Source organism: Lagopus leucura, unplaced genomic scaffold (genome assembly GCF_019238085.1).
Source record: "Lagopus leucura isolate 7727_CA_CO unplaced genomic scaffold, USGS_WTPT01 Super-Scaffold_100001, whole genome shotgun sequence".
NCBI lineage: Eukaryota > Metazoa > Chordata > Aves > Galliformes > Phasianidae > Lagopus > Lagopus leucura.
This window is the reverse complement of record NW_024962262.1, coordinates 49,858,360-49,875,405: the sequence shown is the minus strand read 5'-3', so window position 1 is coordinate 49,875,405 and position 17,046 is coordinate 49,858,360. Positions and strand designations below refer to the sequence as shown.

Sequence of the window (17,046 nt, the reverse complement as noted above, 5' to 3'; positions counted from 1 at the left end):
AGTTATTATGCAAAGCTATAAGCAGAACTTTTCAGGGCTCAGTATCTATTGTGTATATAAATATAGAATCATAGAATCACTAAGGTTGGAAAAGACCTTCAAGATCACCCAGTCCAACCGTTCACCTATTCCCAGTAGCTCCCACTAAACCATGTCCCTCAACACAACATCCAGTCTTTCCTTGAACACCCCCAGGGTCGGTGATTCCACCACCTCCCTGGGCAGTCCATTCCAGTGCCTGACCACCCTTTCTGAAAAGTAATACTTCCTCATGTCCAGCCTGAATCTCCCCTGCCGTAGCTTGAAGCCATTCCCTCTGGTCCTATCACTAATGACACGAGAGAAGAGGCCGACCCCCAGCTCACTACAACCTCCCTTCAGGAAGTTATAGAGAGCAATAAGGTCTCCCCTGAGCCTCCTCTTCTCCAGGCTGAACATTCCCAGCTCCTTCAGCCTCTCCTCATATGGCCTGTGTTCCAGACCCCTCACCAGCTTTGTTGCCCTCCTTTGAACACATTCCAGGGCCTCAATATCTTTCTTGCAGGGAGGGGCCCAATCCCTCAAGGTTTCAGGATAAAGAGCAAGGCTGCCACTCACACAACCCTGGGAAACATTAGCAGGTTAGCAGGTTCGTGCTGCATATGAGCTAGCTCACTCTCGTGCAGTAATTTCCAACCCCATACAAACAGTGAAAGGATTGCGATAAAAAGCTATCTACCCAGAGCCTCTGTCTGGTATCCCTTGGCAAAATATCACAAGCTGGCTGAGTTTTAAAGCATCCCACCAGGGTAATAAATTCAGTGCTGTCTGTAGATGGCAGAAAACTGATGAGGAAATCAGGCAGCTGTAACGGCCTCTGGTGGCCATGTCCCTGCTGCGATTAACCAAGACAGCTGAGCAGAACAAAGGATCTGTATCTGTGAGTCTGATCCTACAAGGGTTGCTCTCCCACATGCAACTTAATAAGCTCGGCTTAAGATCTCAAAAATAAGAACAAAAACAGTAACAAACACGTCAGAAAAATCAACAGCACTTTATTTATTTTTTCCCCTCCACCACCTCTGGTTAAATAAAGAGAAAACGGCACCATGAGTTTTTGGTCTTTTTAACACCCTCCTCACGTGAGATGTGGGGATGAGACGCACACACACTCATGACTGGTTATGTCACAGACCTCACTGGTAACAACGGTATACTCGCTTACTTTAAAAATAAATAAAGAAAAGGCTATTAAAAAAGGGAAATCAGAGATGCTGCGTACAGAAAGAAAACCTCTGGTTTCCTGGTCTTCCTATCTCAGTACATGGCATTAATATCAGCAACATCTTAAAAATAAGATTTCAATCACATACCTTGTGAGGAATCCATGTCGGTCTCTTCTAATGCATGCAAATTTTATACTCAAGAGACACTTTGCTTGTTTTAAAATAACTTTTAACTTTCACCAGCAGTAATACTGGTCTGTTCCCTAAGACACAAGCCTAAAGACCGAAACAGTTCCTCATCATGATCCCACCATTTGAAAAATGACATGTCTGAAAGTCATGCTTGTGCCAGTATCTAATACAAGTAGCTATGAACTTCAGATGAAGGATTACCTGGGCGGACACCATCTTCTGAAATGACTCCCTCTGTGGAAAGCTCTTGTGGCAAGAAATTAGACCAGTCACACATGTTTCCTTAGCCTATGTACAGGAGAGTACGATAACCTTTAAACCAGTTTGAACTGATTCAAGCTCCACCGAACACTTCTGCCAGGAGGGTTTATTTTATATGTGAGCATACCTCAAGTGCAATTAAAACATCAAGGCTGCAGTTTTTGGTAGATGCCACCACATGATGACTGAGCCTTTCACGTGGTAATTGATCTGTACACATGAAAGAACAGTCCACCACCAGTAAAAGAAAGGCTACAAAAGTAAGGAAAATAGCTTGGGCTCATGAATTGGGATTAGGCTGCACCACAATTAGATGAGTGGGAAAATACTTTTTTTTTTTTTTTTTTGGCCTGTGTGATAAAGAGGAGGAGTCACAAAGCAAGCATTGAGCTAGAAATAAAATCATTTATTTTAAAACATTACAGATTAATAAATAGATTAGTTATCAGAAAACTTAATAAATAGCCTCTTATAATTTACACAAGGCAAATACAACATGCCTATAACTATTTTTTAAAAAGCAAAGAGTAAGCTTGACTGGTAAGCCATTAACAAATATATATATATATATACACATTATTTGAAAGCTAATAAAATAAACCATTTGTATGTAATCCATAGTGAGTATATTGCAATAGCATTGAAGCAACCTGACATTGTGTATTTGTTGCCATCCACTTTTTCCCCACATCGCATCAGAACTGTTTTTTTACATTCCAGGAAAACAAAAGTTAGAAAAAAAGAAAGTTCCACAGTTAAAAAAAAAAAGAATTAAGTTAAAAATACCCCATTTGTGTAACATTTTCTACTCTCTAGAGTAGCTGTTTAGAGAAAGAAGAAAACAAAAATCCAAACACAAGAAAACCCACCAAAACCACATATTTTCAGTTTTTAAGAAAGATTTCTTAATCTCTAACTTTGTAATCATTTCAACATTGTTGTCTGAAACACTTGGGCACTAATAGAAATAACTTTTTTGCATCATTGGTGCCTCACATGGTACATTAACATTCTGCATCACTTCAGCCTGTATTCAGTAGCACCAAAAAATTATTTCAAAGATTGGTCTCTGTAAAGAAAAGACATCAGGTAATTGATCAATATTTGTTAACAATTGATTTAACAGTGCAGCTTCAACTAGACAGCTGAGGAACATCTGCAGAATGCTTTATATTTATGAAGAAAGAAGGGTATAACATGCAAAGTCCAGTTTTAAGCACTCCATACTTATTAACCCCAGATCTTTCTTCAAATACAAACCCTCTATGTTTCAAATAAAAAGCAAAGCTAAACCTCACAGATTCTAGTATTTCAACAAACAAAATCCAGTGTTTTCATTTTTCAGTGCTAGCTACTTCAGAAAAATACATACATTCAGTACAAACCAAGATTATTAATAGGAAGCCTCACTTGCCAAACTGTGATATGACAGGTTCTCTTTAACATTAGTTTCAGCTCACTAATAAATAGGCTCTATTTACATATATAACGTGTTGGAAAGTCAGTACAGCAGATAACCTTAGGTATTTTTCATTTCTATGTAAGTACTTAAGGTAACAAATTTTTTTTTGGTTGTTGTATCAAAAATGTTTCTATTTTCCTACTGAGCATCTGAGGAATTTTTGTGTTTGACACCTAATAAAGACTGGGAGTGACACATGTAAACCCTCCATACACTGAAGGGATAATCATCAAAGGCAAGTGAGTAACAAGTGAGTGAGTTTGATAAGTACAACAGATGCCAGACGTACAGAGTGAAACACCTTTTGTATGGGTTTGAATTTAACTCAAATGCATTCCACTACTGTAATCACTCCATTTTACACATGTAGGCTCCATCACTTCCATGAGGGAAAGCTCAGGAAACAGCTATATGCACATTTGCTCCCTGAGATGACGGAACTTGGATGTCTTTTTCAAGTGCAGACAGAGGTGACAGAGGTGGGGAAAAAAAGAGGGAACAGCTAAAATTCAACTTCAACACTGCCTCCTTTTAAATCAGAAAAGCAACTGGCAAAGACTAAAAAAGGGAGGAAGAATGATACCAACAGTGACAACAAAATGCTAATACACTTCTAAAGTTAGAATTGAACCAGGTCCAGGTATAGCAGTACTCAAAAAACACTGTTATACAATGAACAAAGTAGCAAAACTAAAGGCTTCCATTATTTAGCATTCACGATGTAAAAGGCTGCAGATATAAAATGATGTGCAAGGCCACGAGAATTTCTTTCATCTTATGTGCTGGCTTTTGACATCTGTTTTAAACAAGGTTAACCAGACATTTCTAGAAAGCTCATCATGGATGAGGAGCAGCCGGGGAGAAGACACCCATACATACATTTATCAGCTGTAAGGATGGCCAAAGGACCACAGAACATGGTTGCTACTTAATTCTTACTCTGCGTAGAGAGTGCTCCTCAAGTAAACTTGCTTGTGTGTTGCAGAAAATGGCAAGAGTTAGATAGGGCAGTCAAGTTATTGTGGATACAATATTAACTAATAATTTGCATATGCACCTAACATACTAGGATAGGCACTTTCTAAATGAATAAGAATGTTTTAAAACAAAACATACAAACATGGCCAAAGGAGGTCTGAGATAAGACCACAAACTTTTTCACTTTAACCTAAAGATCTTCATGGAAACGTTTGGAGATTAAAGGCTAGTACAAAACCAACATGCAACTTGTGATTGCGGATTTTGAAAAGGCAATTTGACTGCTTCAGAAAACAGCTAACATTGTTTTAAAAAGTAGGTCACTACAGGTCTCATAACGTATGTACAATTCATATTTCAGTGGGAAAAAAAAAGGGAACTAGGGTGACAAAACATAACTGTCTGCTGATAACCAATATGCCATCTTTAATCAATATCGACAGAGTTTAGTAATTATCTTCCATGGTCCAATTTGCCCCATCTACCATTCTGAAACTTTCTAGAAATCATATGAAGTATCTGCAAATCCAAGATGGCCCCTTTTCTGCTATTTTATTACGTCAAGACACCCAATTTCTGTGCCAGTCTGTAAGAGTGCACATTTCTGCCAGTTCAGACCATGAATCCGGAGTTCACAGTTGTCAAACTGGCTTCCAAACAATAGGTGAGTTTTAAGATAGCATTAATTCACACACACAGACACACAAAAAAAACCCCACTTCAGAGTGGGCACTATTACCTTCATTAATCAACATTTGTATTACCCTCAGCCAGTCACAAAGATTCATGAATTCTTCAAAAAACATCATGAACTTTTTCCAAATGCTGTCTTGTAACCATACTGGGATTTTGCTTGATTCAAGAAACATCCTGACCCAGAGATTATTGAGTTCCACTGTCTGAATTCTGTTTTTGCACTCGAAATAGAAACAAACATTTCTTACTTTTCAAGCTTTCCTCACAAATTTTTGACTTGTGATTTTTTAACTACCAAATACAAACATGTGAAAATTAACTATTTTTGACATACAAATGTTCTCTAAAAGGTTTAACCTAAACAGTTCAGAATCATTCCACTCACAGCTTAAGCTGTGTACTTGAGTACTACCTGTCAAAATATTATTGCTGAACTATTCATAAAGGTCTGTAAGTTAGTGGATCTGAATGTATGTTCCAGTTGGTCGCCTGAAACTCAGCTCTCTGAATGCCTGTGTTTTGGCAGGCTTCAATCTCCTTTTCCCAGGTTACAAGAGGACAAGGCCATCTTTTCTTTTTCTGAGCAGTGAGAAATTTTATGCTCTTCTGTCTCAACATTTTGGTTTTGCTGCTTATTAACTACTTTGCAATATAGCTTCTTGTGTTTAGTCAATTAGAATCAAGTAGTAACTGGTAGAATCAAGGTATGTTGGCTGGCTTTGAATAGGTCCTCTCATAGTTTACCTCTTCCCATTACAACTATGCCAAAGCTGTCAAAGCATCTAGGAGTTTCAATTCAGGCTAGTAAATTCTTCCAAAATGTGTCTCTCCTGGATGCTTTACATGTTTAGAATTTGAATACAGTCCAGTATTACTGACAGTGAGACTGAATTATTAAACCGATATAGGCCATCTGAAACAAATACATTCGCATTTACGCAGTATTTTTGGATTACAAAGGCACTGAAAATAGTTCTGAGCTGCTTACAAAATAAGCCACCATATAGGCAATGAGTCTGTGCATCGTTTCCGTATCTTTTACAGACTTTGTCTCCCGATTAAAAACTCAGGTGAATGCGGTATGTCTTAATGCACATGTTACAAAGGAAAATGCATACCCTGAACAATACCATCAGCTGATAAGTAAATAGTGAAGGATTTTAAGGGTTCACTGCTCTGTGTAAAGAATTCAATTTAAAACTCCCCAGTGTCTTCACCACATGGCAGACCAAATTGCCAAGACAGTCACTAAAAAGGACAGATCTGCGGTCCATAGTTCAGCCAACATTAGTCTCAGAATTCACAGCCTTGACGGTGAACACATTGCAGTACTAACAAATTGTTCAACTCGCATTTTTTCCCCTCTTATTTTTAAGGTACACATCACTCATGGAAAGGAATCAGATTGAGTGCATTAGAAACTGATGTTTTCTACCCACAAAAACAATACCTCAGGGACAGCCATAATACAAGGATTCACACACAAGTCTGTCAGAATATCCTCACATCTCTTCTGATTGATTATCCTTTAAAGTAAGGAAATACAACAGTCTCTATGCTAACTCAATCCACGGTTCCAATTAAGGTCATTTATTGTATTGACTGGGGTACAATGGAAAACTGCTCCTTTGAAACTGGATGGAGGCCTCCAATTCATTTCACATAGGCCACCAAATCATCAGAGGCTGACTACCAACCTGAATCATATTTGAATCAGTGACCTAGAAATGAAAGGTTCTTTATCTTTCCCTGAGCCATCCAGTTTCCCCTCAAAAGAAAAAAAAATAAATTAATCTGTCTTCATGTTAGGTTTATTTAAGTCTCCAATATTGAAGTTGAACTCCTTGAAGACCTGTATAAGAACAATTCCAATAGATACTGTAGTGAATCCACATGCCATTCCCAAGAAATCGACCACTCCTACATTACTCCATTCCCTGAAAAGGATGGCTGAAGCCAGCAGGACTAGAGTCGTAAACACAACATAGTAGATGGCTCCAAACACAGAGGAGTCAAAACATTCCAGTGCCTTATTGATGTACCTGAACTGAATGATAATGCTACATCCTAATACTGCCAAAAGTACCAGACAGAGGTACAAAGCCCTTTGACTTGACGGATTATTGTGAAAGATATCTTGAGCAGCCAGCCCAATGCCTTTTGTGCTGGGAACAGTGAAACTGCCCAAGAGAGAGCAAATACTGATGTAAACCATGATATTAGTAGGTCCATGAGCTGGAGCTATCCAGAAGATTAGCAGGAGAAGCATTAGCAGTACTACGCAGAGGTAACCCACGAAAACTGGAAAACAAAACAAGATAACAGCAAGGTAAGAACTCTTGGCATTCTATAGATTTTAGCAGGCAAATCATGTCCTGTCAATGAACCTAAAGTACACATCACAGCTACGATTTGCTGTTGAATGCAGAGCCAAAACGCTGTGCTTTCAGTGATGTTGTGGGCACCTGAAACTAATGATGTCCTCACGTTCTTTGTGGAAAGCAAATCATCAAGTAGTAAAATAGACAGCTGCACATTTGAACAGAACTTAAGATGTCTTTTCTTTTTTGTTCTTATTTGAAAAACTCTCTTCTGTCAGGGGTAAAGTCCCTTATGATGGGCAGCTGTGATAATACCTCATTCATCACTCATTTCATTAAAGCACAGCGCACGGATCCAGCAAAAAGCATAAGCATAAAAACTGACTCCATTAACTGAGTGAGATGAGAGAGGACAGATGGAAGAACTGGGAGACCATATCATTTACATTATAGTATTAGTATACAAGTTGGACTAGTGAAAAATGTTGCATGCTTTAAAACTTTAAATAATACATTTCCAATTCATTTTGGTCAGATAAATTAAATTTAGACCAGAGTATATGTTTTCTTTGTTTGCAACTTTTTTGTTTTGCTTTTATTTTTTTCCCTTCAGCCATAAATGTGAATAGCTGATGCTGTTAGGTTCGAGTTTCTCTCACATAAAGCAATTAAAGTAGCAATAATTGGAAGCTTAGCTCTTATGAAAGAAAATTAGAAGTGGATCTGGCACGTGACAGCACTGGTATGTGTTATCCTGGGACTTCTGGGGTGTTACGAAAAAGAATAGGTATTTCAGCATACATCTCAACAGTCTATTGATACACACCTTTATCATGCAAAAAAATTTCATTTGGAACATAATTAACATTTAATATAAACTTAAAATTTAAAAAGAGTAGAATTAAAGGAGAAAAGACAATGAGAATTTTTTGTTCTGTATAAAACAATGTAAATCAAGGTCCTAGAATTATAGCTTTCGTGTCTAAGAAAGTGATACACTCTTCCAAAATTTTAGAAAGTTAAAAGCTCAAATGGCCACTGTTCTAAGCTTCCTGTGAAGGAGAACTTTTTCAAAAGCATCTATGTTTTTCTTTCTACATAGACGGATCAATAAATCTGAGGTGTCCTATAGACATCAAGTCACAGTTTTCCTACACAAAAGCTGCACCAGTTTGCCTCTGTCATGTCATATTTTCTTCAGAAGTCAGCTCTCCTGTGTCATTTAGGTTGCTAGTTTCCTCCTCACGTGTTCTCTCAGTCAGCCTCACAAAATCATTCCGAGTTGAAAAAAAGGAACAAAGTACCTGGATTTGTAAGTTTCTCTTCAAGCTCAGCCTGAGTCGTTACACTCTCAGACTTTGGGGAATGAATGATGAGAACAACAGACCCAGCGCAGCTCAGCAAACATCCTAGCTTGCCAAGAATGTTCAGTTTTTCTTTCAGCAAATAAGAAGCTAAAATGGACCTTTCACAAAGAAAAAGAAGAAAATTAAGCCCGAATACATCCTGTTAATAATGCAGTAAGTTACCTGCCATATGAATTTCCTTCTTAAAGAAATATTATCAAACATTAGTAAATCTTCAAATAGCCTCAAACATACTTATAAAACAGAAGATTCATCCAGTCTCAGTTTTACTCAATCCTTGATGTTTCACCTCAAGAAAAGCAAACCAAAAAAACCACCAAGAAACAAAACTCATTAGCAGATAACCACCTGTTAATGATTTGGTGAAATATCATTATATTTTTATATGCTATACAACCATGAGATGAAAATCATCTTTGATTACAAAGATCCAAGGACTCAGCTCAAATATGTAGCTGACCAAAATATTAAAAGCTATGTGGTCTAGAATAAAATAATAGGTGGTGAGTAGAGCACCAGTGTAGCATCTCATAGCATACAAAACTTCAGAAAGGCACGTGGCCCACACAATGTATATCCTCAAGTAGATAACCACTCCAGTCATACATAATTCAGCAGACAGCAGTAGGCAGGTGCAAAAATTCTCAGAGCAGCACTCAGCACTGTTTTAAAATAATTGTACCTTTTCTCTGCAGTAGCTTCATAGATAGTGTCAAGATACACACAGAATATTTACCCGTATATTAAAATCCATCCAGGAACACTCGCTGCCTTATTTTTTATCCCCTTCCCCTCACGTGAACATAACGTTGAAGAAACTGTGAGCATCCATTTGCAGGGGAGCCTGTCACTTCAGGAAACTGGGCCAAATCCAATTGAATTAAAATCAGCATCAATAAACACGTGTGGATTGTGGATAGCAGGGCAGAGAACAAATGTGAAACAAAGAGAAAGATCTACATAGTAAGGGAACTGTGAGTAAGAGAATGAGCAGAAGAGTCCAGAATAATCAAAATGAAGGGGAAAAAACAGTTGTTTAATGATCCCTATGGTCTGGAACAAATGAAAAAAGAAGAGATTCAGGAATCCTTTCTTCACCACACTCCCACCACCACCAGTCTATACACATACTTCACTGGGCAAAGCAGAGCAGGCAAAGTTACAACTCATCACTACACTCATAAACCTGGCATCTCCTTAGCAGATGCCCAGTGATCACAGAGTCTATTTGATACCAAGTAGTAACAACATTCAAATAAAAACAAAAAAAATAAACTCTTACCCAAATGGAACACCAAGCGCTCCCAAGGGGGTCACTAACACAGTTGGGACTGCAGTGTAGGCCAAGAAATTCCCTATTTGACCAAGAGCCACTGTCAAGAGAACCAGAAATAAGTTTTTAAACCTCTTTGTAAAAAGAAGGAATGAAAAGTTACCCAATATTGTTTGAGAAAGATTGATTTAAGTGGAAAACAGATGTTACAGATCTGCTTAGCTCTGTTAATTTTGCACTTAACCCAAATGGCTGCAATTTTTATATGTTAATACAGGATTTGTTCAGAATGTGCATTCGTATAACACGAACACACTGGCTTACAGTTTCTAACAGCAGTGTTACCTTTGGGAGGAAAAATAAGGACAGCAAATAAATCTAATAATGAAATATGAACTGCATATATAAAAGCTCTTCAATATAGAATAGAATGCTTCAACTTCTCACAGCATTATACAATATCAGAAGAAATTTCTGATCACTGTAAAAAAAAAAATATATATATATCCATACCAAATCACATTAGCAGCCTCACAATCTTATTTTCACTTCTCCACTCCATAAAAGGCAGTTCTAAAATTTACCACATTATTGCACACCACAGCTGCGATAAATGTGCTCAAGTTTCCAGTAAACAAAAAAAAAAAAAAAAAAGAGAAAATGACCAAATGGTTTTGCAAGTGTTGGCAAGTTTACAGTACGTTTATAATAGGTCGACATGATTCTCACACAGTTACAATTTGCTACCTGGCAAAAACCCTGAGACTGAACACAGATTACATACAGCTCAAATTTCAAGTTGATTTTAAGAGCCATTATAAACATTTGAAAACATTTCAAGAATCCACACTGTCTTTCTGCTCAGGCTGGCACTGCCATCAACTATCAACTGTTGTTATCATCAAACTGCTCTTCACACCTGCAAAGCACAGTGCAAACATTCGTTAATTTATTAAACGAGCTCACATTTACATCAGTAAAAATGAAGACCTGTCACCCACAGGAAGCATGGAGGAGATACACAAACTGCAAAAACTGCAAACATGGCAAGATTATACTAGTTGAAGTCACTGAAGCTTTCTCTATATGCAAGAGCGAGCCAGAGAAGCTAATGAGCAGCACTGCTAGAGCACAAGCTGGTCCCTCAGTCAGCAGTGGTCTTTTGAAAGGCTTTCAGCCCCTGGGAACGGAGTAACTCAGCTACCAGCCCCAGTTCTGCATTTTGGCAGGCACATGGGGCAGCTGTGCCACTATCCTCAAGGCATCCAATGGCTCTGAGGGACACCTTGTATGGAAGGCAGGACCCATCTGGCATGCTGTGGATCTGCAGATTTCACGCTCTTCCAAGTTATTCTAACAAAAGTTTGCACTTTTTTTGGGTGTAGATCAGCTGACTCATCTTTCTGACTACAGAACACTAATACACGGCACCAACTCAAGACTCATAAATTAGGTCTCCAAAGCTTTAGTCACATTGCACGTGTAATAAACCAAGTGAACTTACCAAAACTTTTCAGCATTACCATAGAATAGTAACCACTATAAACAACAGACTAGGATTAACTAAGAGTAATTTAAAAAAATCAAATCTAAGTAATAGTTACCATCTGCCTGTTGTTGAGGACCTTTGCTGCCAACCTATCCAGTCCTCAGTGGTTAGAAATTCATCTCCAGACACATCACTGCTGTAAATCAAATCACTACTTCAGCTTGTGAAGGTACATCAGGCTTCCAGTTTGCAAAAGCAGCACTGATATCCCAGAAATTCTTGCAACACAAAGCTTGATGCACACTGACATGTCTACATCTGCGAGAAGATTGGTAAAAGCAGATCTGAACAGTGAAAGCTGTCTGCTCCATGCACCTCAGGGGCTTTACTGCAAACAAACTTTAGCCTCTTTCCACAGACTGAATCTATTCACAGCTAACACACATTAGGAATGTTCCTAGAGCACATCTACCAGCCTGGTTTTATCACAAAAAAGTTCAGCTCACACTGAAAGTAATCAATTAGCTAATGAACCTAAAGCCAACTGAGATACCTGCAATCACTCTCTTGACTAGTGTTAAAAAAATTTAGCAGTCAAAAAAGAAGTCCCTCAGTAGAATCTGTAAGCCTTCCTTTGAAGTCTTCCAGTGGATCCCAAGGCCACAAAATAGCTAGGCAGTGTTATTCGGAGTTAGCATGCCAACGCAGAAATGCTTGTTCAGTGTCTGAACAAATACTGGAAAAACAAGTTGATAGAGTTGATGCTGGCTTTGATAGTTGTCCTAACTCCAAATTCCATACCTGAAAAAAAATATGAAATCTCACCCAATTGCCAAAGAATTGCCTTTCCCTAGATGCCACAGTTGCCTGCCTGCCCAGCCCTTGCTATTGCAGTTTGTAACGGTGTTGCAATTATGAACCTATAAAGTCCTTAATTGGTTTCTTTGCAAAATAATTGCGGCTGTGTTTTGAAATACCTGCACCTAGCTGATAGACAAAAGCCAACTTAAATCAATCCCTTCAGCTGTTGTACCTTTGGCCAATTCAGGCAACTCTTTTGAGCATGAAGTCGTTTCCTCTTACTCCTGTACCAAAAAATCTCCTATGTAAACTGTCTGTTCTGAACTTCAATACAGAAGCCTCACAGAGAACAAAAACAGTGACCAAAGCACAGATTTATTGCTTCCTAGGCAGCCGTGATCACGGAGTCAGAAGCCCACAAAGCACTAATTAAACTCAGCCTGAATTAGCTGAAGACTTGCTTTAGAAGCTCTATTGGCTCCTACTCTTGCTGCGAACCTCATCCTTTGAGGGATCTATCAGTTTCCATTCCTTTTGTGCAGCTTGAGGACAACAAAGTACTTTGTTGCATCAAAGCAAAGGACATAGCTGGACTCATTCGCTTCTCAGAAACTCATCAAAACATTTCCAAATAATCCACAGAAGGCTGGACTAGTGTCTATAAACCAGCTTTGCATTTAAACTCCTGTGGGTAACACTAGGACTGAACTACAAAAGGAGAAAGCTAGTTACTCTGCATGGATTGAAACTGGAGAGTGAACTGAGTGTGAGGATTACTTACAAAGACACTAAAACTAGAACTGCACAGATCTCATAATCAGCACCACGTAAGGCTTCATATTAACCCAGCAAATTAAAAACGACGCCGAAACCAGAGCTACCAAACTAGAAATAAGAAAAGATACTGTTTTTAAAATTGAGGCTAAATGCTTTCTGATCTAAAGCATAATGTGCTCAATGAGCCCCTTTGTGCAGAGCTACAATTTCTTATTCAGCTTTGACTTCTATTAAAAACTGGGTGTACCAGTGCAATCCAGAAACAGAAAACATGCAAGAATCCAGTCAGAGCAGTGTGTGGGTGCCAAGAGCTGCAAGTATCGGATGGTTCAGAAAATCCAGAAAAAAAACACCTGATCTGGGTTTATCCCACCTCTTAGCTTTTTCTAACACCATCAGACAGAACAGCCAGAGAGGCAGTTTAGTAAAAGTGGGATATTTCTGAGGGAAAGCAACTTCACTACAAGTGAGTGCCAGATCCAAGATTAGAAACCAGATCTTGCCTCATTTTGCAGCTTAACCACAACTTCCCCCTTCAAAAAAAATTTTTTTAAAATCAAGCCATTTAAGATACTTACTTGCAATAGTGCCAGACCACCATACTATATCTGTCAAGTATGAAGTACCTGGGAGAAATATAGGAAGATGTATTAGAAAAAATATGAAACTGCATTATCAGAACAACAAAATAGAACAATTTCAGCACTCTCAACTATTAAGGATTTTTATCTTAACCTTTTTCCTCAAGGCAAGTGGGAGGAAAACAAGAGAGAAAATAAAAGGTGTCCAGACCTGGCCTGGGGCAAATAAAACTGCCCAAGTCAGACCTTCTTAAGGGAACATAACAGCCAGAGGCTCTGATTTCCAGATTGGAATACCTATGCGCCACTAATGCTATATGACTTTGAAAAGTGTCCAAAACACCAGCAAATGCCACTTTAAAGGAAGTTTAACATACATATAGAAGCCACTACCAGGAGAATGGGAAACATATGGAAACAAAGAATTATTTGGATAAATTCATTTGTTAACATAGCTTCAGTGAAGTAGTATCAAGAATTTGTCTTGCAAGCAGATTTGGCAGTATGGTAGTGTGGACAGATCATCCTGTATTTGAATATCTGGAAAATGCTATGATTGAAACCTCTGAACTATGGACATACCAATGCATTTCCAAGAAGCATAAAACCTCAGGATGGTCTTTCTGGGCCTTCCCATCTCAAGGATGACTATTTTCATGATGACCTGGAGTGCACCAGGGAACCTGTGTACCCACATTTTATCAGCTCTGTTTCTGAAGAGCATCAATGCTAATCACTAGTTACTAAACCAAATGCTAGCTCCCATCAAACATGACTTGAGCAGAATATGAGAACAGCATAATGCCAGCTTTTCCAGCAATCCCACTCTGCCTTTACTTGGGAAAACACTCTCTTTCAAGATCTTCTGGATCAATAGGCAGTATTGCAGTGAGTACATTTCTCCTACGATGAAAGGCTGAAGGACTTGGGCTTGTCTAGTCTGAAGAGAAGGCTCTGGGGAGACCTCATTGTGGTCTTCCAGTACCTGAAGTGAGCTTATAAGCAGAAGACAGACCAATTTTCTTATACAGTCTAATAGTGACAGGATAAGGGGGAACGGCTTTAAACTAAAAGAGGGGAGATTCAGATTAGGTATAAAGAGAAAATTCTTCACTCAGAGGGTGGTGAGGTGCTGACACAGCTGCCCAGAGAAGCTGTGGTGCCCCATCCCCGGAGGTGCTCAAGGCCAGGTTGGATGGGGCCATGGGCAGCTGAGCCGGTGGGGGGCAGCCCTGCCCATGGCACAGGGTTGGAACTGTGTGATCTTTAAGGTCCCTTCCAACCTAAGCTATTCTATGATTCTACAGCAAGCATTGTGAAATCCCAAATGAAAGAAAGATATAATAATCTGCAACTCTGGAAACTTATGAAATATTAAGCACTTGGAAATCACACTACATAATTGAAGCGAGATAGAAAATGACTAATGAAAATGGCCAGCTTTAGAGTGGGAGTAATCGTTTTTTAGACTTTTGTTATTGCATATAAAATTAAAACACTTGGGGGCACAAATTACAGAAAATATTGACTCAAGTAAGATAACTTTGCAAAATATTTGCCACCCGCTGCTGTTTCTGAGGATTACTAATTGCAACGACTTGATATTATTGACTCAGGAGAGATGACAGAAAAGACTTGCAGTGCCTCCTTGTTAATTATACAGCACCTGCTGAAGCCAGTGGAAAAAAAGACATCATCTGACACCGAACATCTTCATGTTCTTCATTCTGACTGCTAGGTTCAAGGCTACATGGCTTCACATTAAATAGAGAGAAACAGGGTATTTGGCTGGATGTCTCATAGAATCATTTGAGTTGGAAGGAAGCTTTAAAGGTCACCTAGTCCAACCTCTAATGCAGAGACAGGAAACACTTGGGAAGACACACAAGTGAAACTCATTCATATCTCCAGAGCAGATGTTTCACAGCTGTGACACAGCACCCACACAAACACACTCCCATCAGTCACCTAACTCAGGGCACTAATGAGGTAATGAGGCCCAACTGTACCACGAGATGATACCTTTAGCAGAGCTGGGCTGGAAAGTCTTTCCTTTCTCTTTTGTTTCCCTTACAACAAGCTCAGTAGTTATGACGCAGTGTAATTCCTCTATGGACAATAAAAATAGATTACAGCTATCTTGAAGGGAGAGCACACCTGTAAAACAGTGATTTACCCCAGACCCTTAATGTGAAGTCACCGTAGGAAGTGTAACAACTTGTTAGATCAGGCTGTCAGCTGGTGGTAGCAGAGCTGGAAGTTTGGTCTGCTCCATGCACCCACGCACACACTGCAGTTTCCCTACACTCTAAGCATCGAGATGCTGCTGTTTGCAGCACAAAACACAGAAGACTTCCACGCCTTGTGAGCTCACATCCGTATTCTGGCCAGGCTGCTCAGACAGCACGCTAAGTTCCCGAGTAGGTTTACATCAGAAAACAACAACGAGGGATGGGATTTTCAACACGAGAAGAGGAGCAGCGACTTGGCGCTGTGGGCGCGCCTTCCTCCACCGAAGGAAACCACCACGCGGCGGCTGTAGCTCGGAATGGCCCTACCGCAGAACGAACCACAACGGCCCGAGACAGCGGCACAACGCGGCGGCGCCACACGGAAGTGAAAGAGCATCGCGTGCCGGCAGAGGCGCGGTTCCCAGCGCTGCGCGGCAGCGGGACGGCAGACAGGCGGGCTGGGGAGCGGTGACGATGACTGCGCCGAACGCGCCCTCCGTTTCTCACAGGAGACAACGAGCCCACCTTCCCCGCAGCCCGCGGCCGCCTGCAAGGTGCTCCCGGCCCGCCCCGGCCGCGCCCGGGGCGACCCGACGTGCCCGCGGCAGGCGGAGCTCGGCTCGATGCCGCCGTGCCGCAGGGGAACGGGAGCCCGCTGCGGCGCTCCCCCCGCACTGCAGCGCCCTGGGCGGCGGGGTCCCTACCTCGCCCGCGGGCCCGCACGATCCCTTTCTTCTGCAGGACGAAGGTGGAGCCGTTCACCAGGCTGGACACCACGGCCACACTCAAGCCCAGCGACACGGCGGCGGGGCCGGGGTTCTGCGCCGCCCCGTCCCCCGCTGCCGCACCGACCGCCATCCGCATCGCCCAGCCGATGGCTTCACGCACGGCGACTGGCCGGGCCCAGCGCTGCCGGCAGCGGTTCTGCACCGGGACCGCCCCGCGCTGCGCGCCCCGCCCGCCGGGGGCGGCTCCGTGCTGAACCGGGCTCGGGAACGGCAGCAGGATGACGTCATACCATCGCCTCCCCTCCAGCCCCCATATACACACGTACTCTGACGTCACGGCAGGGCGCTGTGTGAGGCGCTGGCCCTGTGAGGGCAGCGGGGTGGCCTGAGAGGGGTTCCAGCTTGAGCCTCCCTGAGGCAGCGCTGAGCCCCTCCCTCGGGTCCTACCGCTGCCGGTTTGGTGTTCTTCGGGCAGCACGGGGGGCATCGCGTCCTCAGGGGCAGCGTGACTCCTGGCCATGACACGTTTGAAAGAGTGTGGAAGTAGCAGAGACCCCGGCAGAGCCGAGCTGAGAGCAGCCTTCCTACTCCGCGGAGCTACTGCGTGGCACACATCTCACGGAACCGCACAGAACCGCAGGGGTTGGATGGGGCCTCTGGAGTCCAAACTTCCCGCTAAAGCGG

General features: G+C 41.3%; 1 protein-coding gene across 1 annotated transcript; it reads right to left on the bottom strand.

Annotated features, from left to right (window-relative positions):
* Positions 1-1,976: 1,976 nt before the first annotated feature.
* NIPA1 (NIPA magnesium transporter 1) lies at positions 1,977-16,498 on the bottom strand. The gene is made up of 5 exons (XM_042868107.1): positions 16,339-16,498; positions 13,401-13,448; positions 9,765-9,855; positions 8,420-8,580; positions 1,977-7,095 (listed from the first exon to the last, which is right to left on the bottom strand). Exons 1-5 carry the CDS (start codon positions 16,496-16,498, stop codon positions 6,584-6,586), a joined length of 972 nt encoding a protein of 323 aa, XP_042724041.1. The 3' UTR covers positions 1,977-6,583.
* Between the last annotated feature and the right edge of the window lie 548 nt (positions 16,499-17,046).